The 26,760-nt window shown below is 38.4% G+C and overlaps 2 protein-coding genes and 1 long non-coding RNA gene across 4 annotated transcripts; 1 reads left to right on the top strand and 2 right to left on the bottom strand.

The window, feature by feature from the left end:
* Nucleotides 1-690: 690 nt before the first annotated feature.
* Nucleotides 691-22,820, top strand: ABHD3 (abhydrolase domain containing 3, phospholipase). Its single transcript, XM_081324676.1, has 9 exons — nucleotides 691-928; nucleotides 3,955-4,118; nucleotides 5,848-6,030; nucleotides 8,796-8,841; nucleotides 17,141-17,253; nucleotides 18,447-18,620; nucleotides 21,463-21,511; nucleotides 21,592-21,757; nucleotides 22,289-22,820. The coding sequence occupies exons 1-9, from the start codon at nucleotides 800-802 to the stop codon at nucleotides 22,465-22,467; spliced, it is 1,203 nt and encodes a 400-aa protein (XP_081180802.1). The 5' UTR covers nucleotides 691-799; the 3' UTR covers nucleotides 22,468-22,820.
* Nucleotides 3,011-11,318, bottom strand: LOC308666123 (uncharacterized protein). Of its 2 annotated transcripts, none has more exons than XR_014026032.1 (4): nucleotides 11,182-11,318; nucleotides 8,456-8,572; nucleotides 6,955-7,040; nucleotides 3,011-3,227 (listed from the first exon to the last, which is right to left on the bottom strand). XR_014026032.1 is itself a non-coding variant. In XM_081324674.1 (4 exons), the coding sequence occupies exons 1-4, from the start codon at nucleotides 11,257-11,259 to the stop codon at nucleotides 3,102-3,104; spliced, it is 375 nt and encodes a 124-aa protein (XP_081180800.1). In that variant the 5' UTR covers nucleotides 11,260-11,318; the 3' UTR covers nucleotides 3,011-3,101. The 2 variants fall into 2 exon arrangements, 1 of the variants encoding a protein (XP_081180800.1); XM_081324674.1 differs by having other exon boundaries at nucleotides 6,987-7,040.
* Nucleotides 14,785-26,669, bottom strand: LOC308666126. Its single transcript, XR_014026034.1, has 4 exons — nucleotides 26,645-26,669; nucleotides 26,457-26,549; nucleotides 25,769-26,190; nucleotides 14,785-15,516 (listed from the first exon to the last, which is right to left on the bottom strand). It is a non-coding gene; the product is annotated as an uncharacterized lncRNA (long non-coding RNA).
* Nucleotides 26,670-26,760: the final 91 nt, after the last annotated feature.

Below are 26,760 nucleotides of genomic sequence, written 5' to 3'. Positions count from 1 at the left end.
GAAAGACCTCCTGTGATGAAGCATCCACAACTTCTGCAGGTAATTTTTCTCACTGTTAGGAAATTTCTCCTTAATTCTAGCTTGCTTCCTCTCCTTGATTAGTTTCCATCCATTGTTTCTTACCTTGCCTTCTGGTACTTTGGAAAATAGGTTGAGGACCTCTTCTTTGTGGCACCTCTTCAAATATTGGAACGCTACTATCATGTCACTTCTAGTCCTTCTTTTCACTAGACTAAACAAACTCAATTCCTGAAGGAGGATTAAAGCAACAGGAGACTTGGTAAAGTTCAAAAACAATGGCAAATAATGCTTTGTTTTTATTTATTTATTCACCACATTTCTATATCGCTCATCTCTCCCAAGTGAGTCTGTTGCCTATTTGTTGCCAAGAAAACTGCAAGGGACTTGTAGTCAACAGGCGAAATTTATTTTCTCCACTTAGCATACTTCACTAATGAAAAACTATGCTCTTGGGGGGGGGGAAAAACGTTTAGTTGTAAAATTATATACCATTCCTCCCACCCACCCTTTTTTCCCCCCTCCTATGCCCGGGATTCCTATAACGTCTCACCCTCGCCGCCGCCCAGCTAAGGAAAGGACGAACGGGGGCGGAGTAGTCTGGGCTGTTATCCTATAGAGAAACAGGAGCTGCAGTAAAGTAAAAGCAGCTCCTGTACTGTTGCAGCCGGCAGCTGTCACGCTTTCGGAGAGCGCCATCCTTACCGTTGCAACCATCTCTCGCCTGTACCTCGGCGTTGTAATGTAAGCTGGGGCCGTGGTTTCCTCGACGTGTCTAGAAATGAACTTACAAGAACTATATGGGTACTTGGAAAGCAGGGAGGGCCTGTTGGCCTCGGGGATCGGCTGGTCTCTGGTACTGTGCTTTGGAGCCGCGTATGTCTGCTATTATCTCAGGACGATCGCAAAGGTAAGGCTTCCTGCAACCTCCGCCTTTTAAAAGTGGTCCGGGAAACCCACCCGGTGGTGGGCAGAAAGCGGACAAGGCCGAAGGACTCGTCGCCAGGCTCTGACCCACTTTGAAAGAGACAAGTTATCCACGGTTAACCTTATAGCTAGGCCTTGAGCGCAAAAAAAAAAACCGGTTTGGATGTCGGCGTCTGAGAAAGCCAGGCGCTTTAGGAGAGAGAAAGCAAGGGGCGATTTCCTTTTAAATGAATCCAACGAAAATCGGTTTGCTTTTTTTTGGGGGGGTTGTTTTTCCTGTGTAACCTGGTGCCTCGGTGGTTGCGCAGGATACACCGCAGAGGGACCCGGCACCAGCTTTGTGGAAAGGGGAGGGCAAACGAGCATGCATGCAAAACATCTAGGATAAGGACTGAAATAAATGGGATGTACCGTATTGTCCTCTCCTACTACAGTATTGACACTTTGAAATAAGGCCCCTCATTCATTAATCTCTTCCCTAAATACAGTTCAGATGTTTGGGAGTAATATTCATAGTAATACTACCGTCTTTGCCATTTTTAGTTTTTGCCAAGTCTTTTGCTGGGGAAGGTGAATGGTTGTGTGAATGAATATTGGCCATGCTAAGTCTTAAAAAAATCATGGTTGGAAATATTTAAGCTTGCCTATCCTGCATTTTGTAAAAAAAAAAATAATAATTTGCTGTTTGGAACAAGGGTATCCAAATTACAATACTTTTCGGCAGGAAAAGTATTACGTGAGAGAGAAATTCAGAAAAGTCAAGATGGCAGACACAACCATGGAATTGCAGCTGCTGCCATCTTTACCTTTTGGACCCTTCCACTCCAGCATATATCCCTCTGGAAAACATAAAACAAGCTGATTTAAGATAATATTCGATTTTCTTCTAAAATTAAGAGTCTTGATCAGGATGATCTTGGCTATAGCAGCAGCCAATTAAATGTTTCCAACTAGCCCCTAAGGAAAGCATTAGGACCTTATCACTCATCCATAAGTGACTGGCTTCTCTGAATCTAGAAGGTGTATATGACCATTATGATTGGTAGCTGTTAATAATGGCCTTTAAACAGTTATTTTTCAACCCATCCTCCTGCAATCTAGTTTTCTGTTAGCCTTAAATATTAGGTAGCATTCCATGGTTTCTGAGCCAGTCAGTTTTTCACTGGCCAAATTCACTGTACTCTGTGGGGACCTGTGGTTCACAGGTCAGGTAGATGTGGTTGGGCTGAGATTTTTGTCAAAATCCAAGCTTGATAAAAGAAGATGAGGCCAATCATATGTCAGCATGCACAAGAAAATTTGAGGTGCTGGACAGCTCTCTTTGGGTCTTGCTATTTGCAGTTTTCCTTGATTGACTGATTAATCTGCTCAGTTTATAATAAAGAAAAAGATGGTGATTGCCTGCAGGCCAATGTTGCCGGCACATTCAAGGCAGTTCCTCAGAAGGTACAAATTTCCCAATACAGTATCCTGGAAAGAACCAGGCCACTAGAGCAGAGGTGTCAAACTTGCAATGTCATGTGGCCTGTCATAACATGTCATGACTTTTTTTCCATTGCCGGCAATGGGGTGGGCGTGGTTTCGGGATGATGCATCCAGCCCATGAGCCGGCAGTTTGACACCCCTGCACTAGAGCATATTTAAAAGGCAGCAGGATCAGACCTACTTTAAAGTCCCTTACCATCCCCTCCCCACTACCCTTAGATACTGGGATAAGTACTCAGCCTTATCACTTGGTCAATGCAGGGTTGAGATACAAAATTGGGTATTATCAACATATTGATGATACTGACCCTGTGTTGATAAATGACCTCACCCAGTAGCTTCAAGCAGATGTTAAACAAGAGAGGCAAGGATGCAAATTGTGGGCCTCAAGCTCAGCTCCTCCACACTCCACCTCAGCTCTGCTAGAGGTCATCAGTAAGCATAAAGATGCTTGAAACCTGACTAAAAGGAGTCAAATAATCTGCTTCTTTCAAGGCTCTGTGAAGTTGCAGTCCAGCTACCTCCTCACCAACATTCCTCCAAAAAAATTGCATTAAAATTACAAAAGGAGAATGTGGAAAGCATCTGGATTTTTATGTAGGTTAGTAAAATTTGCACGTGAATCAGATTACAAACACACACTTTACTGGAAGTGCAAGTGTTGTTTTTTTTTAAAAAAAACTTGCTAAATTATTGTCTTGAGTAAAATGTCTCTTTTGTCTTCTGCAATGTAGGGGAAAATGGAGTGAATCATTATTAAGACTTCTCTTATGTGTCCACAGATGTTGGTAACAGCCCTGCAGGCAAGAAAATAAAGGAGATACTGAAATTCTTCCCTTAGAAAAACAGGCTGTGACTTAACTTACTATAAATCTTTCCCTGCATATTACACATTCCTGGGGTTAAAGATCTTGACATTTTTGCAGTTTCTAATACCTCTCTTCTATGTGCCAGGTGCAGCTTTGGATATGTAAGAATCATATAGAGATAGTACAATATGATATTTTATAATACTACAGTTATCATATTAAGTTAATTAATCTCTCTCTCTCTCTCTCTCTCTCTCTCACACACACACACACACACACACACAAAATTTTATTTGTCCTATGTACATGGAACCTAAATAATGGTATACTCTAGGAAAAATGTGTACTGTTACATCTGTTATGTACAGAGTTGCTTTAGTTGCTGTATTATTCCTTTTTTGAGCCTATTGAGCTTTGTAGTTATAGATTCCTTAACTGCAAATTTAAAAACATTTTGGTATTGGAGATAAGAGACTTAATCCAAACTGCATCTTTACAAGTAATTATTCCTGAAATTCGCAAAATGTTACCCTGCTTTGCTCCTGTTTATTTCAATGGGATTTCAGCAAATTTCCCCACAGTGCGGCACTTCTCATTTGTTATTCCCAGTGCATCTCAGATCTACTTCTGGAACAGCAACTTCACTGTGCCTCCCTGTAAACTTTCTCTAATATTGTCTGATCTTTCCTTTCCTGTTTCCTAAATGTTTTGCTAGAAACCTCAGCTAATAACTGGCAATGAGAACTTCTGCCAGTTTCTGCAGGACCAATGCCCTGTGTTGACAGAAATATACTATCCCACTGTATGGTGCTGGGAAGGCCATTTGCAAACACTTCTACGCCCTTTCATTGCATCCAAACCAAATGTGCAATATAGGAAGTAAGTGCTGCTTTCCTTCCTACACAGCTGTTTCTTCCAGAAACTGTCCATTCTATATATAACCAAATGTATGCTTAAATCTTTCTTCCTTTTCCATCCTTCTTTCTATCCTTTTTTCTTTCCTTCCTTCCTTCATCTGGGTTTACTTTCAGCAGTTGCCTGTCATATGTTTTAAAAATGTTTAGACAGGAGAGCAGAAGCACTCCATAAACCTTTGTACCTTTGGCAGAGGATAAATTTGGAATCTGTGCTTTTAACTGACCGCACATAAACTTCTACATCAAATAAAAGTCTTAGTGTACAGATGTACAGCAATGTTTTGGGGGAGGAATTGGTAGAAGTAGTCCAATGCAAATGCAAAGTTCTCCTGTCCAAGCATATTCCTAGAACGTCTGAAGAATAACTTCTGAGCTTTTAGAAGAGAAGAGTAACATTTTACAATGCAAAATACCAGGCTGTGGAATTTTTTTCTAACGATGGTTATACACCTTACCATCAGCCCAGATATTATATAGAAGTTGCATTATGTTTTAAACATTTAGCCACATGTCTGTTCACATGCCTCTTATTACATACAAGTGAATTGACGTAACTTTATTAACAGTCTCAAGAGCTTCAAAAGTTGTCATGCTGCTGCTGCTTCCAAATGGTGATAGTGGGGAGTTTAACATGTAATAAAATGGGCATATGGAATTGGGGTGAGAAAATTCTATGATTTAACCACTTTGGTTCCATGACTGTCCACAGGAACTGGGGATAGTGATGTAGTTAATTTCCTCTCATTGCAGGAAATGGAAAGAAAGAACGAGATCTTATTCTCTTCCCCCCTCCATGCCTGTCTTGCTCTGCCAGTTAAACCCCACCAGTGTTCCTTGTATCAAATGATGGTTATTTAATAATAAACTACCAAAAATGAATGTTGAAGGGATTAATGCAATTATTATTTTGCTTATTAAAATATGGAGGCTTTGGTTTAGTTTCATTTGTAAAAAAAAATCATATTACATATATTGTGTAGGTAGCTTTACAAATTACTTAACTAAATAAATATATCTGGAGAAGAGTTGTAACCATAATACTGCTTTAAAAAAACAACTAGTGCCTTTAAAGAACCTTTTTAAGTTTCTTAACATTCTACTGTGAAGAAATGGTTGACTACAATAAATCTTTTGGTATGTTCTAGTTTGGTCACCATAGTCAACAAACATTTGCATGCAAAGAAATGGATTTGTGAGTGAGTTGATCAGGAGATAAAACACTCCCACACCCCATTCAGGACAAAAATCAGTGAGATGTTAAAGGAAGGAAGAGCTCTCCCACCTATTTTGCTCAACACAAATGCACCTTTCAGCAGCTCCCCTGCCACTCCTGCAAATTACGTAACTGTGATTGGAGAAAACAGGCAGGCTATTAATTACTGGTCAGTTAATTGGAAGGGAGGCTTCTCCTTTTTCTTCCACCTGCACATCATCTTAAAGCAGACCATGCCATCTCTCACATGACCAAAGGCCACACCAGATATTTAGACGATATCCCAGGAGCTGTATTTAATTATTTCCCTTTATGTAGGAAGTTTCTTTTCTGTCACTTTACAAATGCAATGACATGGCAACTTTTAGGGCATATCTGGAAGCTAATTGAGGGGGAATCATGTGCACTCTTACATTGAATAGGAGGCCTGGTTTTATACTGCATTTCTGTAAAGCTGTTTACTGTTTTTTCCCCTCAGTGAACTTATTACAGCTACAGATGGAGGACAGATTTCCATGGACTGGTTTGATAATCACAATAGCATACAGTACCCTGATTCAAGCACCAGACCTACTATCCTATTGCTGCCTGGCCTCACAGGAACAAGCAAGGAATCATATATTCTTCATATGATTCAACAGAGCAAAACACTGGGATACAGGTATAATAATTTGCCCTTGATATTTCTGTCAGAATTCTGTTTGTGCAATGGAAATTGTGATTCAAAGATACAAAGAATTAGAGGAAAAACCTCCATCCCCAATTATATTTTTAACATCCATGATAAACCCACAAATATTTATTGTTCCTTTGAAAAAGGTTCCCAACAGAGATGCTTCAGGAGAATTAGGCCACATAGGAGAACCAGTTCAATGTAGAGGTTAAAATACAAGGCTAGAAGTGATGAAATACGTTACAAATAAAATTAAATAAAGTGATAATGAGCCAAACAAATAGGGAACTGGCATTTCCACAGAATATTGCAAATTAAATGAAACTCCTGGCTGGGTCTATTATGAAACACCATCTTGTACTGAAGTCCTTTAAAATTTTAAAATAAAAGACCACATCCTACTTATGCATACTTTTTCCATATCCATCTCTAGAAATGTATTTTTGATACCTACAATCTAGCCAATATTGTCCCCAGATGTTCTTGGTAAGGTGCTATATCTGCAAGCTGCTTAAGAGCAACTTTCCCATAAAGTTATCTAGAGATGAATTTTAGGGATATAAACAAAGCAAACCTAGTCAGCAATCCTGATAAAGAATGCTGTAGTATCTGAGGTTAGTTCCAGAACACGGTAGCTTGCCATCATACATGGCGTTGGATAAGAAAATATAGCTTTGCATCTCTTTGTTTAGGGCTACTATATCTGGACAATAAGAATTTTAATTCTGTAATAATAACACTAGTAATTATCTGGATTTTTGCAACCCAGATCTTAGAGCTCTAATGTTAGAGCCCTTCTCCAATATTCATGCTGACAGGACACATATAATAGGACTCATTCAAAAACAAAAGAGTAACATGCATGTAAAACAGCCATGGGATGCTGCAACTGTGTTTTTTTATGTTGCTTACAGGACTTAAAACGTTCCTATGGAGTTTCACACCTGCAGTTTGCTCCCATTCCTCTGCATGGAAATCTCCTGTTGTGTTGCATCATCCTAAATGAAAGCATGGATTACTTGCATGTTTGTGAAGGAATGTCATATCTGCTTTAACGGGAAAGATCCCTTTTAGAAATATGCTCTGAAAAAGCTTATTGCTAATTGTCAGGCCTTTTGATAAAGTAGATTTTCCCTGCCTAAATGTGACTTTCTCAAGAGTCAGTCAGGGCCAGCTCAACAGTGTTGGGTTCCAGATAAATGGAGATCCTCCCAATAGAATACCAGGTGGAAACCAGCGACAGGCAAATTGTCCGCTGACATGGCAGCATGGAGGTGGTGGCTGCCTTTTGTTTGCCTTGGACAGACATGGTTTTCAAATCCACCCATAAACTAACCCAGCTGTGTATTAGTCAGTGCACAATTGAGCTAGTATGGTTTTCAGCAGAGCCAGTGTACCCAAAGGCTAACACAGACCCATGTTAGCCAATGGGAGGATCAAACTAATGGTGTCATTGCCCTAAGTTTTTACCGAGTGTTGAATACTGCTGTTTTGTTTCCAGATCATTTTGTCACTTCAATAAGCTTCATCCTCTGAAGTTTTTTCCTCCTCCATGCTATTTTGCAGTAAGCCATCTGCAATGTTATTTAGAGCTGTGTGCAGGGGATCTTCAAAGCACATTAGCCCAGAGTCAAATTAGCCATGAGTCCAATTACAGGTTTTTCAGCAGTTGAATTCTCATTTTACAAATCTCACTGCAAGTCCATGTATTTCTTCAAAGTCCTTTATTCTTATTCTAACTTTCCTTTCATCAATAAACCAATGACTTTGGGGGGGGGGTCTTCCTGTGGCCCTTCACCCTCATTCTGCTTATCAGCCAGCTTCTTACCGTACTTCTAATGCCTCCTTCCTGCCCCCACCCCTCACAGCAAAATAGCTACAGGTTTGCAAGACCTTTTCATGTGCTGTCTCCATCCAAATCCTCATTGCCTACAATTGTGGTTTGGGCTGGCCATCCAAACTCCACTCCTACCTCTTCCCTTCCACCTCCTGGCCTAAACTGCTCATCTCTTCATCTTTCTTCTAGGATGTGCTTGGCTTTTGCCTATGAGGGTGATTCCAACTTTGTTCCCTAGCAATGTTTTTTGAGAGACTTAAAAGATTATAGTCTGCTGCAAACATAAACTGGATTGCTTCCATACAAAAACATTGTGAATGCTTGGGGTTTAGACATACTGAAAGGCAGAGAGAGGGATGACTTGGCAACAGCAGGCAGATTAAAAAGAGGACAAAATGATGAGACTTGGTATTCTGGGTGCAAAGACTATGTTACTATTCTCAGCTTGAAGCCCACTTCCACCATGCCCAAATGGAACTGATCCTTTGTTACTAAGAAGTGTTTGCTATCCTTACTCCATTGTAGGTATTACACTACAATATAAACACTGCATTTTTCAGTGACAGTTGAAAGTACCTCAACACCTTCATCAAAATTGGCTGCAGCATGTGCACCAGTGGCAAACATATTAATGAGGAAGTCATCTATTCCTTTCTTCCTGATCCAGTTTCTCAGCCTTCTTCCTGTTCTTATCTATACGGCAACAGATGATTTAGTTTTGGCTACAGGAAAAGATTTGGCAGATACAGAAAACATATACCTCTGTGGAAAATACATATTTTTATTCCTTGTTCTGAATCTTTTGGCAAATCAAAACATATAAATTGAAACAGCTTTCAGATATGTGGATCTTCACTTCCAAGAATACTCAAATGAACAATTCTGGTAAACAGTGCTCTTTGTTTGTTTTTTAAAGGTGTGTGGTTTTTAACTATCGAGGAATTGCTGGTGAAAATCTCTTGGTAAGAATTGCTTTTAAATAAAGTAAGAAGATTGAGGAAATGTAATGTAGTGAGCATAACTGAAAGAATGTAACAATTCCTTTAAGTTTTGAAAAACTTAGTTCCTGGGTGACCACTCTTAATTTATTTTTATATATAAAATTTTGAAACCACCCATCTGCCTCACAGAGGGACTATGGGCAGCATAGTATATAAACAGTATATAAAATTGGAAAAATGTCAAGAACAATTAAGAAAAAAATCAATGTTAAAAGTTAATTAAAAGGTGGGAGGAGGGTGTTCAATGCATTAACCATCCCCATAACTGTGTGCTCCTTTGTGAGCCTTAAGCAAGGCCACAATGTTTTCACATGTGCAAAAGGCTAAGAAAATAAGGGCCTACCTCACCTCTTGGGGGGGGGGCAATGTTCCAGAGAATGAGGGTAATGGCAGAGAAGGCTCTCTTCCTGAACCCCACCAGTTAGAATTCTTTAGCTGATGGGATCTGCAGTATACCTTCCCCGCCTGACTGGTGGGATGGACTTATGTAGTGGGATGAAGACATTACTATAGGTAGCCTAGCCTCATGCCATGTAGGACTTAAAGGTCATAACCAACACCTTGAATTGGACCTGAAAGCACACTAGCACCTAATTTAGCTTGCGTAGCAAATATGTTATGTGCATTGTTCTTTGGGCAGCCAGAATTGCCTGCACAGCTGCATTCTGTACCAGTTGAAGCTTCAGGATATTTTTTCAAGGACAGGCCCATACGGAGCACATTGTAATAGTCCAAATGGGAGAGGATCAGGGTATGAGTGATCGAGCAGAAAGCCTCCCTATCCAAAAATATGGTACAAAATAGGAAGAATAGAAATTGCATTACTTAATCACTACTTCATCATTCATATTTTAACTGTATTGCTAAAGAGAACATACCGGTAGCTAAAATGTGAAGGGTGAAGAAATGAGTAAGTGACAAATTTATCATCACACCCATACAGAACATCGCCAAATTTGGAGAGAATAATTCAGGTTTCCAAGTTTGTGAATTAAATTGAAGCACTAATTCCATTTAATACTGTGTTCCTTAAGCATTCCCAGAAAGAAGGGAAAAATCTCTCCTCACATATACTTTAGGCTGCATCTTGTAACGTTAAATACCAGATCTTACATTTTATATTACACATTGTCAAAATATGGGGCAGAAGACAACAGTGGTGAAATAGGATTGGCATGAAGGACTAGTGTTTTCAGCCAGTTGCCAAGCTTTATGTCAACGCTGCTAACATTGGATGTTCTTGCTTTGAGAAAAGATGAAGAAGCAGTTATTTCATATTTCTACTTGTATATCACTTTTAGAGTTAAAGTTAGTGGGGGAAGGAAGAATGTATGAGAAATTAGTTAGACATAATAACAGTAGCGGAATAGTTTCAAGGTTGAATGTAATAAGAGAGGATAAAGAATTGGGGGGTTACACTAAGGAGGGAGAACTAACCCTTCAAACTAATTGGAGAACGTGATCAATGACAGCAACGAAAGGAGGGAACTGTGTTTTAATATTATTGTGCTTAAAAAGGTAAAGGTAAAGGTTCCCCCGCACATGCGTGCTAGTCGTTTCCAACTCTAGGGGCCGGTGCTCATCTCCGTTTCAAAGCCGAAGAGCCAGCGCTTGTCCGAGGACGTCTCCGTGGTCATGTGGCCGGCATGACTAGACGCCAAAGGCGCTTATTGTTATTATTGTTATTATTGTGCTTAGGGGAGGGGAATTCAGATTCCAGCTTCTCCCAAGTATTGCCAATGTTATATGGCTCTAATAAAAGACTTTTAAGGTAAACAATGCCTCAGAGTTCTTTGAAGAGCTCGTTGGAAACTTGACACTTTACATGAATTAAGGGAACTCTCCATTCTCTTTGCCTTTACTGATGTTTCCACTTCATTGTTCACTTCCCCAGAAGAAAAAGCAGAAGGCAAAGGTCCTCATCTCTGCCAGAGATTAATTACTTATCCAAGTAACAGCAGCTGCTGTTGCCTGCTTCCTTCAGGGCAATGGTATGGAAAACCCAGGCTCCCTGTCACCCAGAGGAGAGAGGAGTTGCCTTTGCTGCTCACCAACCAGGTGAGGTGCAACAGCTATTCCTCATGCCTTTGCTTGCTCTCTGTGAGTGGAGTGGCAGTTATGAGACCTGCTAGTTTTCTATGCAGTTAACAAGATGAGAGGGAAAGCACCACATCCTAGGAGACTCACCAGAAGAAATCTACCAAAGGCATCTAGTTAACAGCATTTCCTCAACCCTTGTTTTTACTGAACTATGGTTAGAAGAGCAAGGCATGAGTAATATAGATAAAATTTATATTTCACCTTTTGAAGTAGATTTGTAGAAAAAACAGGGAGAACCAGAACAGAGCCCTGTAGGTTCACAGTCGGATGAGCAGCCATGTTTAGGTAGCAGGATTTGATATATTTTAATATAATCTGCAAACTTAAATTGATCTTGTTTCCATCATCTTCTCCATGTGCCGTAATCGTCCACATTTATTATATTGTTCCTATCTCTGCAACCTATCAGGAACCCTGATGTAAAGTTGAAGGATTTCCTTTGTTAGCAAGGCAAATGAGGATAAAGTAAGATTTTGCAATAACAGGGCTCTTGCAGTGAGAGTCGTATTTGCTACTAAAAGACCTTAACTTAAACTGTACTTTAGATGTCAAATTATCTTGCTAAATTAGAGTTATAGGAGTTTCCATTGCAGACTTGAAAATTTTCCGTTTTCTTGAGCGCATCTCATATTGTTTGAAAACTTTAGTTTATAGCATGTAAGACAAAAATACAGCACCTGGATCTCCTCCAAAAATTGCCTAACTACTATGACCAATATTATTTAATCTTTAATGTAGTAGATAGGAAGCTTATTAAATGCATATTTAATCATATGCAGTAATCATATGATTTATGTTTAGTATAATTTAAACTCAATCAGTGAGAGCCAGTTTAGCGGTTAAGGCATTAGACCAGGGGTCTTCAAACTCGGCCCTTTTATGACTCATGGACTTCAACTCCCAGAATTCCTCAGCCAGCATGCCTGGCTGAGAAATTCTGGGAGTTGAAGTCCATGAGTCATAAAAGGGCAGAGTTTGAAGACCTCTGCATTAGACTATAGACACTGAGTTCTAGTCCCATCTGGATGACCTTAAGTCAGTCACTTCCTCTCAGCCTTAGAAAGGAGGCAATGGCAAACCAATTCTGGAAAACCTTGCCAAGAAAATTGCGGGGTCTTGTCTAGACAGTCTCCAAGAATCAGATACAATTGAACAGAAGAAAAATCAATCAGAAGATCTATATTTTTTTTACAGTAGCCTTCAGCAAACAACATAAAAAATAAGTGGTCTTGTTTTAAAAGGACTGCATGTTCCTGACCTAGGGAATTATATTTAGCTCAGGCAGGATGTGTGTGTAGTTTTGCTTAGGCTAGCAAAAAGATGCCAAGAATCCATGATATCCAAAGCCCAATCAGTTGCTCTCACTCCAGTTCTCTGAGCATTTAATTTTGCAGCGTACCAACCACTGCATAAATATATGCTTTAAAAATATAAGAGGGATGGAAGCCCAACAAATGCTAAAATGATAGTTATAAGTATAGTTAGGCTTTGATTTAGGACCTCTACTGAGTCCAAAAATTCTATTGTTAAATGAGACAGCTGTTAAGTGAGTTTTGCCTCATTTTCTTACCACAGTTGTTAAGTGAATCACTGCAATTTTTAAGTTAGTAACACAGTTGCAAATTGAAATCTGGCTTCTTCACGGACTTTGTCAGAAGGTTGCAAAAGGTGATCCCGTGACCCCAGGACTCTGCAGTCACAAATATGAGCCAGTTGCTAAACATTCAAATTTTGATCATGTGACTATGAGGATGCTGCAATGGTTGTATTAAAAATGGTCATAAGTCACTTTTTCCAGTGCCATTATAACTTGAAACAGTTGCTAAACAAAAGGTTGTAAGTCAAGGACTACCTGTACAATGGCAACCAAAGCATCACATTGGAAACTAACTTCAGATAAATGTTTGGATAAGTCTCCATCCAAATATGTAATATATGAGAGTTGGGGCAGCAGTTTTTATTGAAAGAACCATGTCTTTTATAATGTGAATTATGATAGTTTTAAGATTAAAATTAACATGTTGAATCATTCCCAGAAATTGATTAGGAATCAGTGTCAATTTCTTCATAGAAATTAGGTCCATTCCAATTTCTTGCTCCTGATCTCAAACATTAATAGAGATTTTAGAGGTAGCCTTATGTAGAGAGTTATTATCCAGCTTGGAAATTGTAGAATTTTGCATGTATCAAAGTTATCAGGTGCTTTGTCTCTGAAAATGACTATGGAGGGTAAATCAAACTTCAGTTGATGAAAAGCTTAATAAAGTAAAGTTTATTTACAATTATAGTTCAAAATATAGTGCACTGTAGTAGTTAAATAAAAGCAAAGTTGCTTGAGGGAACGGAGAGACAGAGATGCAAGTTTGGGAAAATATAGTAATAGAATTATAGATCATCCAGGCAGAATTAAATTACTCAGCAGTTGGTGTCAATCACAGGGCCTTCTCATAGCAATTATAAAAAGGTAAATGGGATAACCGTTCTGCTAACAACAATCAAACTTTCCTATAAAAAGGTATATCTATGTGATAGATAAAACTTTATTGTGATCTGTGATCAGTAAAATAAATCCAATTATTTTGTGTTCTTTATATCAGGTTTGTAAATTCATTTGTCCATACATTCATTTGTACTGTATATATGTATATTTGTACAGGTAGTCCTTGACTTATATCAGTTCATTTAGTGATCATTTGAAGTTACAACGGCACTGAAAAAAGTGACTTATGACTGTTTTTCACACAACCGTTGTAGCGTTCCCATGGTCATGTGATCAAAATTTAGACATTTGGGAACTGTCTCATATTTATGACCATTGCAATGTCCTGAGATCTTGCTATCACCTTTTGTGACAAGCAAAGTCATGGGAAAACCAGATTCACTTAACCGTGTTACTAATTTAACAACTCTAGTGATTCACTAAACAACTGTGGCAAGGAAAGTCATAAAATGGAGCAAAATTCACTTAAGAAGTGTCTCAGCAACAAAAATTTTGGGCTCACTTGTGGTTGTAAGTTGAGGACTATCTGTATATGCCTTCATTCATTTGTATATTCATTATTCAATATTCATTACTTCATTGTGAAATAATTTTATCCCATCACCTGTTAATACAGATATATCTGTATAATTCTTTTGTGTATTGCACAAAATGTAGCATAGAACTTCAGTGCAAACCCTGTTCTCTTTGGATATTGATCTACTGCAAGTTAGATAATATGCCTCAGATTTTTTTGAGAACTAAGCTAGTAGACGATACTTTCACAGTATTATGCTTTCCATAATACAAACAAGGCAGCAACGTACTAATGACCATCTGAAGTTTATCATCTCCATGTGGACACCATTGATGGGATTATATTTAAGCAACATCACATGAAGGCTCTTCTCTGACTTGCAGCTGTGAAAATTATATGCGTTGCTGCTATGAGTATTATCAAAGAGTACGGTATATTCCTGCTTGGCATTGAATCCTACATAATTTAAACATCATTCTCTTAATTTATTGTTTAACTATCGCTTAGCTTTTACATATCCTAGACTAGGGATGATAGTTTATAAACCAAATCAACATAGTTTTTCCTGTACTACTTTGCTCCAGAATAATTAGTGGTTATCCAATAATACCAGTGGCGTTAGCCCAGATGAGGAAAACATTCTTTTGAGTCAGTAATTTAAAATGTTAAACTGGGTTTTGTTTTACTAATATGTGAAACTAGTTTATACGTTGAATGGCCTTACATGTTCAGTTTGATAGCTTCAAAATATTTATAATACATTCTCATCATTCAGTCATTGGATTTTCTGTCTCTTTTATGAGATGAATATACAAAAATATACAGTGATAGACCAAATATTTTTTAAATTATATTTCAGTAGAAGCAAAAATCTCATTTAACTGGATTTTGGAATTATATATGTTAACATTAAAGTTTCATTCTGACGTGGGGGCACTTATAACCTATGAATATGCAGAATTTGCTGCATAATTATATACTGTCATACTGAGCTTGAAAAAATAATCAAGGCAGGTATTACAGTTAAGAATTCTTAAGTGAACAGATGCAATAACCCTATTCTTTTAAATACCCATTAAATTATAAATAGTGTTTGAGGAAGACATGTTTCTTTGCCTTTGCACAATTACTTTAGGAAGGCAGGTCCTTTTAAATGGGGTTGAATGTTATTTGCCATTTATGGACAGCCATAATTTCATAATTTCATAATAGTAAAGTTGGAAGGGACCTTGGAGGTCATCTAGTCCACCCCCCTGCTCAGGCAGGAAACCCTATACCATTTCAGACAAATGGCTGTCCAGTCTCTTCTTAAAAACTTCCAGTGTTGGAGCATTCACAGCTTCTGGAGGCAGGTTATTCCACTGGTTAATTGTTCTAACTGTCAGGAAGTTTCTCCTTAGTTCTAGGTTGCTTCTCTCCTTGGTTAGTTTCCATCCGTTGCTTCTTATCCTGCCCTTGGGCGCTTTGGAGAATAGCTTGACTCCTTCTTCTTTGTGGCAGCCCCATGTCAAATAGGGATCTTGTATGACATTAAAAGACAAGTAATTTGCTTAATTACCTGAATACATGAATTAAAATACGTGTTTTAATCTGACTCAAGATACAAACTGATTACATAGTTTACTCCAGTGCTTTTTTTGTAAAAGAAAAAGGTGCCGGAACTCACACACGTCATACAACCCGCCCTGCCTACCTTACAAGGTTCCATCCAAAAAACGGTGCCGGAACTCCGTTCTGAGCGTTCTATGACAAAAAAAGACCCTGGTTTACTCTCATTTAGGCTCACCCCTACCTCTAAAACTCTTTCTTCCTCTGAAATTTTTAGTACAAATATCTTTCATCCTCATTCATTTATATGCCTCTGTCTCTACCTTCCTTAACTCCTTCCTTTTAGTCCTCCATCTCTCTCTCATCATAATAAAGCATAACAAAATACAGTGCTTAAGATAAACAGCCCAAGTATCAACTGCATCAACTTCAATTCTACCATCTCCAGCCTAAATTAAGGAGTTCACTTATTTAAAATATCACTACGTTAATTCATAGCTATTTGCCGGAAATTGCATTTCAAATTTCAGCTTAGCCTGGTTTTGTAGCTTAAGGTGTCCATAAAAGACTGTACTGTCCTCTGGGCCTTCTGGGTGTTTCCACTTTTATTTCATTGAACATTGTAAAATAAATGATATATAAATAGATCAAGGAGTGTAAAAGATATCCATTTGTTTCAGGAATAGGTAAAGGAAGTATTTCTGACAGTTCAGTTCTTCAGCTTCCTAACTGAAAAATAGAGAAACCCATTCCTGTTTGTTTTACGAGTTGATTTTAAAAATACTGAGCTAATGAACATGCAGCATTTTGAACCTTCAGATAAAAAAAAAGCTCATTAGATAAATATCAGGAATTATTGTATGCTTTAGTAGGCTATAAAATTAAATGTGGCAAACTCATTTAACAAGGCAAGAAGAGCAAATCTGAGCTGCTTTGCTTTTGTAGATGCAATTCAAGTCAAAGCCTTTATCTAAGAAAGGAGTACCATATATAGAAATCCTTTCTGTCCTAGGATAAGATAACTGTAGTGCAGTCCTTATCTGGGCACTTGTGCCTTGTTATTTGTACCTGATATATACTGCAACTTACGTTCAAATATAAATGACATACTTTCTGTAGGCGGCATTTGTTGAACAAGTACAGTGATTACACTCATATTATTAAGCTACTATCAAAACAAATTACATGCTTAGGGTGATTCTTGAATCTATCCCTTCTTGAATTACTAAGATTGGATATATTTATATTTAGTAGCACATAACTGACATAAATTTACTAATGGCAGAAGATTTATTTTTAATTAATCTTCCTTTATCCTGTAGACGTTTTGAAGTTTGGGGAATCCTTGAGAGCAGCTCAGGAAGCAGCCTAGGAAATGCAGGGAAAAGGGAAAATCCGTAAACATTCTTCTTCAATGAAGGGCTAATGCTAGCTCTTTCTCTGTGGAATGACTACCTTCAATCTTCTGGAGTGTCATTAGAGCTGTATTAATCTATTGCATGTATTGCCCTTGATAGCGTCCTGCTTTGCTTCAGTCTTATTTAAATTTAACATAAATGATGAGTGTACTGTTTCTCATTTGGGGCTCTCTGTAGACACCAAGAACATACTGTGCTGCTAATACAGAGGATCTGGAAACAGTTATTGATTATATACATAAGTTATACGCTTCAGCTGCATTGATGGCAGCAGGTGTTTCTATGGGAGGGTAAGTAACTGAAATCCCAAAATTGTAGATTTATTTATTTATTTATTTATTTATTTTATTGGATTTATATACTGCCCCTCTCCCAAAGGACTCGGGGCGGTGTACAGGGCAGTTAAAACATGGTATACAATGTTAAAAAAATAAATTAAATTAAGTTCAGTTAGCCCCAACAAGAAAAATTCTAAAGTTTAAAATCTCAATCCCTCAGTCCAGGCCGGCAAGCTCAAATAACCAGGTTTTCAGGTCACGGTGAAAAGAGCGAAGGTCGGGAGCCATCCAGAGCTCAGCAGGAAGCTGATTCCAGAGGGTGGGCGCGCCCACAGAGAATGCTCTCCCCCTGGGGGCCGTCAGCCGACACTCCCTGGCCGACGGCACCCTGAGGAGGCCCTCTCTGTGGGAGCGCACAGGACGATGGGAAGTTGATGCAGAAGGTGCTCCTGTAAATAAGATTGATCACATTTGGGGAATAGCCTGATTTTGAAGAAGGCTATTCATCCACCCCCCACCCCAATCTTAGTGGTATCTTATGGCAAGCAGCCAAAAACCAACTCTTTGAGTTTTTTATCTCATTTTTTCCCTCATAGGAATACAGTACTATATAAGCTCACTGAAGGAAGTCACAAAATTCTCGTGAAATTCTCCATTGGTGAAATCAAATGCTAAAACACAATTTAGTATGCAACTCAAATTTGAACACATTGATACTAAAAATAATTATATTACTAATAGTCTATTGTTATTTCAGCCTTGCTAACAGAGCAAATATACTAAGAAATGAATCTAGAGAAGAAACAAAGATTATAAATTGGATCTAAAGAATGTTAATGGTGCTCTGTCTGGAATGACCTTTCCTATCTTGTGTTTCGCTGGAAACTCTTTCTTTAAAAATCTTATCACCAAAGTGTGTCCCTTTTAGGAACAGCATAGAATGGTGTGGCAGATATACCAGCCTTTCATTATAGGATACCGATTTCTGGATCCAACTTAGTGATTCACTGCAAGCCTTTTGAGTTCCAAATTTATCAATGAACAATATTCAAATATTAGCACTGCAGTGTCATCTAACATGACTGGCATTGTTTGCCATAGCATCTGTCTCATAGGTTACAAAAGCTAGTGCAAATATTCAGGATAGCTACAAATACTTTTGTGAGATTTTTTTTTCCAGATTTCTGTTTCTCTCCTGTTTGTAGCATGCTTCTTTTAAACTATTTGGGCAAAACTGGGAAAAGAACACCATTAAAAGCAGCTGCAGTTTTTTCAGCAGGATGGAATGCTTTTGAATCTGCAGACTCACTGGAACAACCAGTAAATTGTCTTCTTTTTAATTATTATTTAACCAGCTGCCTAAAGTCTTCAGTTACTAGGTAAGTGAAAGGCAAGTACATTTTGGAAAAAATGTATGTTAGTGTGAAATTCAATTCCAGTGAAAAAATGTTATGTAAAGAATCAACTTTACCTAGATCATCCTGCCTACACTATTAAATTGGTGTCTATTGTCCTATCCATGTAGAACAACAATTATGTTGGAAGTCAGGGAGCAAAAGTCCTTTCTGATAGAAGCCCAACTTTGTCTGAACTTGGTCCTATAGACATCCTGGTTCGGCTTAATCTCTGCAGGTCCTCTAAACTACTGTTCATTATTGCTGTTACTTTAAAGGATTGTATCAGCTTTATATGTGTGTAATGTATTTTATCTATAGTAATCCTGTGATCGTTTATTTGTTACTTGGAATAGCATTGCTGCAAAATGTGCTTAAAGTTCCCAGAGAAGTATTAAGGTTCATAAAAGTTCTAATTCAGATGAAATGAACTTTCTTTTCCCCCCTTCCAGGTAAATATATAAGAATTTGATTTATTTTCTTATGTACCAGCAGTGGCTTCTAAATACCGTATATACTTGAGTATAAGCCGAATTTTTCAGCCCACTTTTTGGGCTGAAAAATTCCACTTCGGCTTATACTCCAGTGAACAAAAAAAACTTACCGAGGACTTGTGCGCGGCCGAGGCTTTGGTGCTTCCGGGATCGCGCGCACCTCTCCCAAGCCACCGCCGTCCGGAGACCTGCCGAAGTTTGGGGAGGTTTGGGGAGGTGCGCGCGCACCTCCCCAAACCTCCCCAAACGTCGGCAGGTCTCCGGACCTCCGCGCCCTGCCTGCCTGCTTCTTTCCGCTGCCTGGCTGCCCTACGATGTAACCCGCTTCATGATCGAGTGCGACGCCTGCAAGGACTGGTTTCACGGCAGGTAACACAAAGCGATCGGGCCTTTCCTCCCCCCCTTTCCCTCCCCCCTCCCGCTCTAGGGCAGAGATCCCCTTCCTGCCGTGAAACCAGTCCTTGCAGGCGTCGCACTCGATCATGAAGCGGGTTACATCGTAGGGCAGCCAGGCAGCGGAAAGAAGCAGGCAGGCAGGGCACGGAGGTCCGGAGACCTGCCGACGTTTGGGGAGGTTTGGGGAGGTGCGCGCGCACCTCCCCAAACCTCCCCAAACTTCGGCAGGTCTCCGGACGGCGCCGGCTTGGGAGAGGTGCGCGCGATCCTGGAAGCACCGAAGCCTCGGCCGCGCGCAAGTCCTCGGTAAGCTCCGGGCGGTCACTTGCTTCGCGTCTCCTGAGGGAAGGGGGGGCGACTGGAGCGGGCGTGTTTCCTCGCCTGCTGGGCGCCGCGATTTGCCCGGGGAACGCGCGGGCCCCGAATGGCAGCGTGGAGCGAGGAAGCGGACAGCCAGGGCTTCCCCGAGAGCCGCGGCCACACAGGGTATTCCTGTGTATTCAGGCTTGCAAAATGGCGGATCGAGCCTCTGCTGGCGGCAGAGGCTTGCAGAGCGCGGATCCAGCCTCCGCCGGCAGCGGAGGCTTGCAGAACGGCGGATCCCAGCCTCGGCTTATACTTGAGTCAATAATTTTTTCCAGTTTTTTGGGGTAAAATTAGGGGTCTCGGCTTATACTCGAGTCGGCTTATACTCAAGTATATACGGTATATATTTTTTGATTATATACTGTCAACATCTAGCAATGACATGGACAGATTGTCTATGTGACCCATTGTCTTCAACGTGGTCATTCAGGTCTTCCAAGAGTATATCAACCACTGGAATTTAATCCATCCAACTTGCTGCTGGTCATCGTGTTCTTTTTATTTCCTCCCTTCCCAGCATCAGAGCCATATATAAGAGACAGAGAGATAGAGTATATATGTATACACTGAAACATTCTATGCAGTCTGACCTCCTACATAATACCTGCTTCCAACCTCAGTTCAGAAATGAATTCTTTAGGCAACCTTAGTCAAGCCATCATTTCAGCTTTTGCCTTAACATACAGATGTTAAGATTCTGAAGATTAGTGATTTCTCATCATTTCCCCAGCCAAAGGAACCGAGGAAGGAAGAATTGGTTTTAGTCTCATAACTTTTTCACCATTTTTTTTATTAGTCTATCAAGATACAAAATACTAACAAAAATAAAAATAATGGGAAAATAGGGAAGAAAAAAGGAAAGAGAAAAAAGGAAAAAGTGTAGGGGAAAGTAGGAAAAGAAAAAAATTGATTTCTAACTCTTTTTAGTGCAATAGAACAATAACTTATGGCCTCAACTTTTTACTTTTACTTACCGGTAATATACACTAGCCAGTTCTATAACAACAAACTATCTAATCAACGAAACCCAGATTCAAAGTTTCAGTTTTTTCCATCTCAATCACAAAATCCAGAAACAAGTTTTAGTCTTATAACTGAATGTCTTATTCTTCCAGCTAAGGGAGAAATAAAAAAAAACTTTTACCTTTAACATTATTTCTCTGAAACAATCCTGGATCTTTAACATTGCAATTATGCTGCTGCACACCAGAGTTTCAATAAATACCATTTATAGTGTGGTACAGGATGGCCATTGATATTTATCATTGAACTGACTTACAAGGGTGCCGTTTTGTGGCATGGAGCATAATTTCTTTCAGGCATCCAATCATAACATCCTCAAGGTGAATTGAGCCAAAGTTATAAATTTTCAGTCACTATAATTTTATTTCTTCATGCACAACTTGCTTATCCATGATTTATTTACTAAATTAGCATTTTTGCCTTAATTCATTGGCCACAGTTGCTAAACAATTGAACCACAAGCTAGACAATCATTATGTAGACTAGAACATTGTGAAAATTCAGATTTGTTTGATAGCTCTTAATTTGGTTTCTGTATTTTTTTATAGACATCGGCAAGTATTTGATAAGCTATTTAACATGAATCTTGTAATGAAGGTATGAGTGAATCATTTGTTTCTAAACTTTATTTTTTATTAATACAGATGTAAGTTCATAATTTGAATTATGTATTGTAGGCTAAGACTATTAGGGAATTTGACAAACAGTTTACCATAGTCATGTTTGGCTATCCTTCAATTGAAGCTTATTATGAAGATGCCAGTCCATGTCATAAACTGAAGAAAATTGGAATTCCAGTGTTATGCTTAAATTCTCTGGATGATGCGTTCTCACCAAATCATGGCAAGTTTTATTTTTTGTTCTCTTATGATGATGCTCTTGATTGATCTTGAACTGACTGTCCTTAGAAATAAATTTGCATTGTATAATTTAAAAGGCTTTACAGAGTAAGTGCAATAGGATTTGGATGTGCTAACACAAAGATTGCCAAATTTTATTTCAATTAAAAGTATTTTATAAACTATAGTTTATAGCCTGATTTAAAAAGAGGGATTTTATATAATGGTTCATAGCCTTATTTAAAAATAAAGATTTTATATAATTTCTTGGGATCCAGTTTTTTATCCAGATGTGAAGTATCCAGTTGTCACCCCCAAGTTCTAGTCTTGTAATACCAATAAATGTGTATTGTATATTCTTTAAAAAATATAGAAATTTCTGTTATGACCAGTACTTATCTTTTATTAACCAGTATCCTACACCCAAATCAGAACTGCACTTAAGTAAATCATTAAGTTCCAGTACTTCCAAATAATTTTATGAGAATATGAGAATATTCTTTTTCTCTCCCTCTACCCTGTTTTATTTCTTCAGCTATACCAGTCGAAATTGCAAAACAAAATACTAATATAGCTTTGATCCTTACTTCCTATGGAGGCCATATTGGTTTTCTGGAAGGACTGTGGCCAAGAAAGTGCACATACATGGACAGAATCTTCAAACAATTTGTTCAAGCTGTGTTTGAGCATGGGAGAAAAATTGTTACTCTCTAGCAATTTATCCAAATGATGGTTTCAGCAGTGTCAGAGTAATTAATCTTAATGCACATACTTAACAATCAACCAGAAAATGAAGAAAATCCATGATTCAGAGCAAATTATAATTTTGCTTAAATATTTTTGCAGTATTATTGTTTTTGTTTCATAGGCCTTTTAAAATATAATTAAAAGCACTCTGCACATATAACATTGCACTCATCTAAAGTAATTAGATATTACTCAGGTGTTTTAATTTCAATAATTCAAATGTAGGAATCAGACATTTGATTACTTGTTCTAATGCACTTTATGTTCACAAATAAGTGAGAGCACAGAAACAGCTTCTATATGGGCACAGGCTATGGTTAGGAAATTATATATATATATATATATATATATATATATATATATATATATATGTAATAAAAATAGCAGTTCAAGAAGCCATAGATTGTAGCAGTTATTGATTTTTGCATCTGTAACACAATTACATTGTCGACTACGTTTAAAGCTTTCGTTTAAGTTGTTGCTCTAGGTCTTATTTTTAAAATTGCTATTAAATTATAACATTTATATTTATACCAGGTATTTTATCTTAAAATGCAGAACAGAAATAAACTTTTTTAAAAAAAACAAAACAGCTAATTCTAAGTTATTATAATTCTTGCATTTAAGGCTTACATTGTTTTATGTGATCATGATGGATAAAATATGGTTTATATGAAGACAATTTAGGTTTTCTTTGGATAAGAGTTGACAGGAACAAAGCAGTACTATAAATTGTACATTTGCCTCAGTTTGACTCCCACTGGATTTTTCCCCCCCAGTTCTCAGCCCTTATGTCTAGATTAGAATAAACTACAAAACATTTTCAACACCTTCAGAAAAAAAGAGGTGATTCTTTACAATTTTAGGAGATCACTGATACTGACTACACAGTTGCTTTCTCCCAAAATGCTTTTATAAGGTTCAGTGGGTAAAGCACTGAACAGCCAATGTCAGAATTAAAGGAGGAGTTACCATAACTCTAGCTGGCATTGGATGAATTAGATACCTCTACCTATTCCCATCTTTCTTTCATTAATCATTCTAATAAAATCTTGAAAGTGTTCAAACACTGGTTCTATTATCAGCTTTTTCCATTGTAAAAGACAAAGCAGTGATGAAGATGAAAACCGAATGTATGTTGTAAAAACAAGCAGGGATTTTGAGTTATGATTTCCTAAGGTGAATTATAAGCTCAAAATAGGAAAAATAAATCAGAAGCAGGTTATCTGTTTGAAAGGCTTCAAGAAGGAATATTTTGAAATACTATAGTCATAACTACATTCTATTCAGAGTCTCATTTCTGAACTGACCCCTAAAATAAACAGATCGCTTGATATACTGTATATTTTTAATCTTTCAAGTTATGTTTTATCCTATACAGTTTGTAGATAAAACTATTGCATTCCACTTTTGATAGTAACATTTTCCAATGCCTCTAATACATTGCAAACTTTCATTTCTATTGTTACCACATTCATTTTTATCATTCTTTCCATGTAACTGGATTGTTCCCAAGGTTAGTATTTTACAGAAGATACATTATTTCTCCAGATGCCTTCTCTTTGATCTTTAGTAGAGCTTTCATTCCCTCTTCATCCAGCCCTTTTGACTCATATTCATCAGAGGCTCACAAAGATTACTGGCATTGGGAAACCTTTATCTCTATTGGAGCGTGGCAGATGGTGGTGGTGGTGTCAAAAGCCAATGACTGATATTAACAGGCTTAAGTGGAACCAGTTTCCCAATGCCATTCCTTAATACAGCCCAAATAGCACAACATGTATATAAGAGGAAGCGACAGTTTTTCAGAGGATTCTTAAAAGCAGACTAGTAGACCTAGACTATAAAAATCTAGAATGTTATATTACATATTATATTGCATTATATTCATGACCATATTTTCATGGAAAAAATAAAGTACAAACCTGAAAAAGGGACATATCTGAAGCTTTCATAAAGATAATTTAACTCTTTATTATTTTCCTCTACAAAGGAAAATGTAAAAGCAAAGAAAAACTTTACAAAAAAAGCATATTTTAAGAAAAATATTTTAAGTCAAATTATACACAAAAGTAGTCAATGGATTGTGAAAGCAATTTGCAACCTACCCTACTAGCTGCCCCATTGACTTGGGAAGCTGGCAGGGAGGTCACAAATGGTGATCCCATGATTGCATCCATCATAAGTGTGAGCCAGTTGCCAAGCAGTTGGGGTCATATGACTGGGGCAGGGGGAACTACAACAGTCAGAACTTCAAGGACTAGTCATATCACTTGTTCAGCACCATTGCAACTTTGAACAATTAATGAAGGGATGTTCGATAAATGAGAAATACCTATACAGATAACCTCACTTAAGACAGTAGCCGTAAAGCATGACAGTGACTACCGGTATATTGCTTAACATCAGAGATCCAGTCCCAAAGATGCTACTTCAGTTCTTGGATGAGAAGCGAAATGTCTTCAAAGAAAAAAAGTCCAGTTGCCTCGTGAAAATGCATCTTTGGGAAAACTATGACCTAGATGACTGAGAATCTCCATGGACATCAGAAATCCAGGCATTCCCCATTGCTGTTAAGTGAAACTTAGGAGTAACTCCTTGCAACTTCCTGTATTCTTCCAACAAATAAATGGAGAAGCTGTCAGGAATTCACAAGTCCTAGGCACTTTGCTAGCAAGCTTGTGGATAGAAAAGCAGCAGCTGCTGCTGAGGGGTGGGGTGGGGTATGTGGGTGGCCAGAGAAGCGTGGTGTGAGCCTGAATGGACAGGATGGCTGCTGCCAGGCATCGGACTCTGACTGACTGGATCAACTTGCAAATTTCCCTGCCAGCAGGAAAGGTTGCAAACGGCAATCACGAGATTGCCAGACACACAACCATCATAAATGTGAAGTGGTTGCCAAATTGCAATCACACAACTGTGGGAGTGCTGGGACAGCCAGAACTTCAGGGCTAGCTGTTAATTCCCCCTTATTCAAGCCATCGTAATTTTGAAGCATTGACGAACACATGGTCATTAACTGAGAACTGCGTGTAAATTTACTTTAAAAAAGACAGTTCAATGTTCATACTTTTCGCACGAAAGACCGCCTTAATTAGTACCATTTGCACATACCAGTTAAACAACTAAAATAGAGAACATAATAGTTTTTATAAAAATAAATCTAAGGGGCAGCTTTCTGAAATAAAGGCCGTATGGCACTCCAAACATATTACATCGTATCGCAGAATTATTTAGCATTACTTTGCTGCAAAAGCAGTGATCGCACCTTGCTTAAATGTCACGTCAGAAACAGGAAGCTAAAACATTCTGAAGAAAACTGAGCATGCTCCGTAATGGACAAAATTCTGACCGCAAGAATAAGACGGAATAAACAAAATTAGCATTAACTCATCTTGAAGAACTCTATGGTTCCCTAAGCGGCGCTTTTAATCAACAACGCATGTGTAACAGTTGCTTTTGCTACTGCTTTCTCGGAAATCCGGTTCTGACGTCACTCTTTTTCAAGGAGGCAAGCGAGCCTGTCAGGTGTCAGCTGGTACCGTTCTCGGGCGGAAACTTTGTTGGTGTAAAGAGCGAGAGAAAAAGGCAATCTCTTGCACACTTCTGGTTCCTCAATGCAGAACTTTTGGAAAATAATATTTACCCAATTTAAAATTTGATGGTTGCCGCTGTTGATCTTTAAGAAAGCTAGTAAAATAGAAATAAAGAAGATCGATTTAAATAAAATTGGGCATTTATTATATGAATTCGATTTCCTTAATTTACAGTAAGATATATACAAGTAAACTTTAATAACCTGACGCTCCTATTGTTAGCAGCTTTAGACCGTGTAAAGCAATATTTTTAATTCCTATGACAATGCTATCCTTGGGCTTCCAACATTTCCTCAAAGAACAGGGGGGAAAAACCAGTCACTAGTTTGAATCAGTTTGTTAAACTGTTAGCCACATTACCTGGATGGTGTTGATAATAATATGTTAAACATCTGTGCCGCCCGACTCCCAATGTCTCATTTTTCCTCACAATTTTGGTACGCGTGGGTGTAACTTGTCGGAGCTGGTTAAGACTGATGCACGCCATTGAATTTTTGACACTTTCACTTATTTCAGTTTCTACCGAGGTGAAACTTTAGGCAGGATACAGAGCTGAATCCATAAATGAACCGATATATAGGGCAGCTATGAAATTTGATCAGCGAACATTTGGACGCCTTGATGTCATCCGAGTTTTCTGCATGCTTTTTTTTTTTTGTTTTGC

Source organism: Vipera berus (assembly GCF_964194415.1).
Source record: "Vipera berus genome assembly, chromosome: 3".
NCBI classification, from domain to species: domain Eukaryota; kingdom Metazoa; phylum Chordata; class Lepidosauria; order Squamata; family Viperidae; genus Vipera; species Vipera berus.
Note: the sequence above shows the minus strand (reverse complement) of the source record. Positions and strands in the feature narration are given on the sequence as shown.

What these genes read in the sequence shown, in the direction of transcription:
- LOC308666123 (XM_081324674.1), bottom strand. Translation starts at nt 11,259, where the DNA reads ATGGCTGCTCATCCGACTGTGAACCTACAGGGCTCTGTTCTGGTTCTC. An exon ending in CTACAAATCTACTTCAAAAG is followed by an intron (nt 8,573 to 11,181) that starts GTGAAATATAAA and finishes GTTGCCGTATAG; the next exon opens with ATAAGAACAGGAAGAAGGCT. An exon ending in GGAATGGGAGCAAACTGCAG is followed by an intron (nt 3,228 to 6,986) that starts GTGTGAAACTCC and finishes TCTTGCCTGCAG; the next exon opens with GGCTGTTACCAACATCTGTG.
- ABHD3 (XM_081324676.1), top strand. Translation starts at nt 800, where the DNA reads ATGAACTTACAAGAACTATATGGGTACTTGGAAAGCAGGGAGGGCCTG. An exon ending in ATCTCAGGACGATCGCAAAG is followed by an intron (nt 929 to 3,954) that starts GTAAGGCTTCCT and finishes ATGTTTTGCTAG; the next exon opens with AAACCTCAGCTAATAACTGG. An exon ending in GCAGGTGTTTCTATGGGAGG is followed by an intron (nt 17,254 to 18,446) that starts GTAAGTAACTGA and finishes TCCTGTTTGTAG; the next exon opens with CATGCTTCTTTTAAACTATT.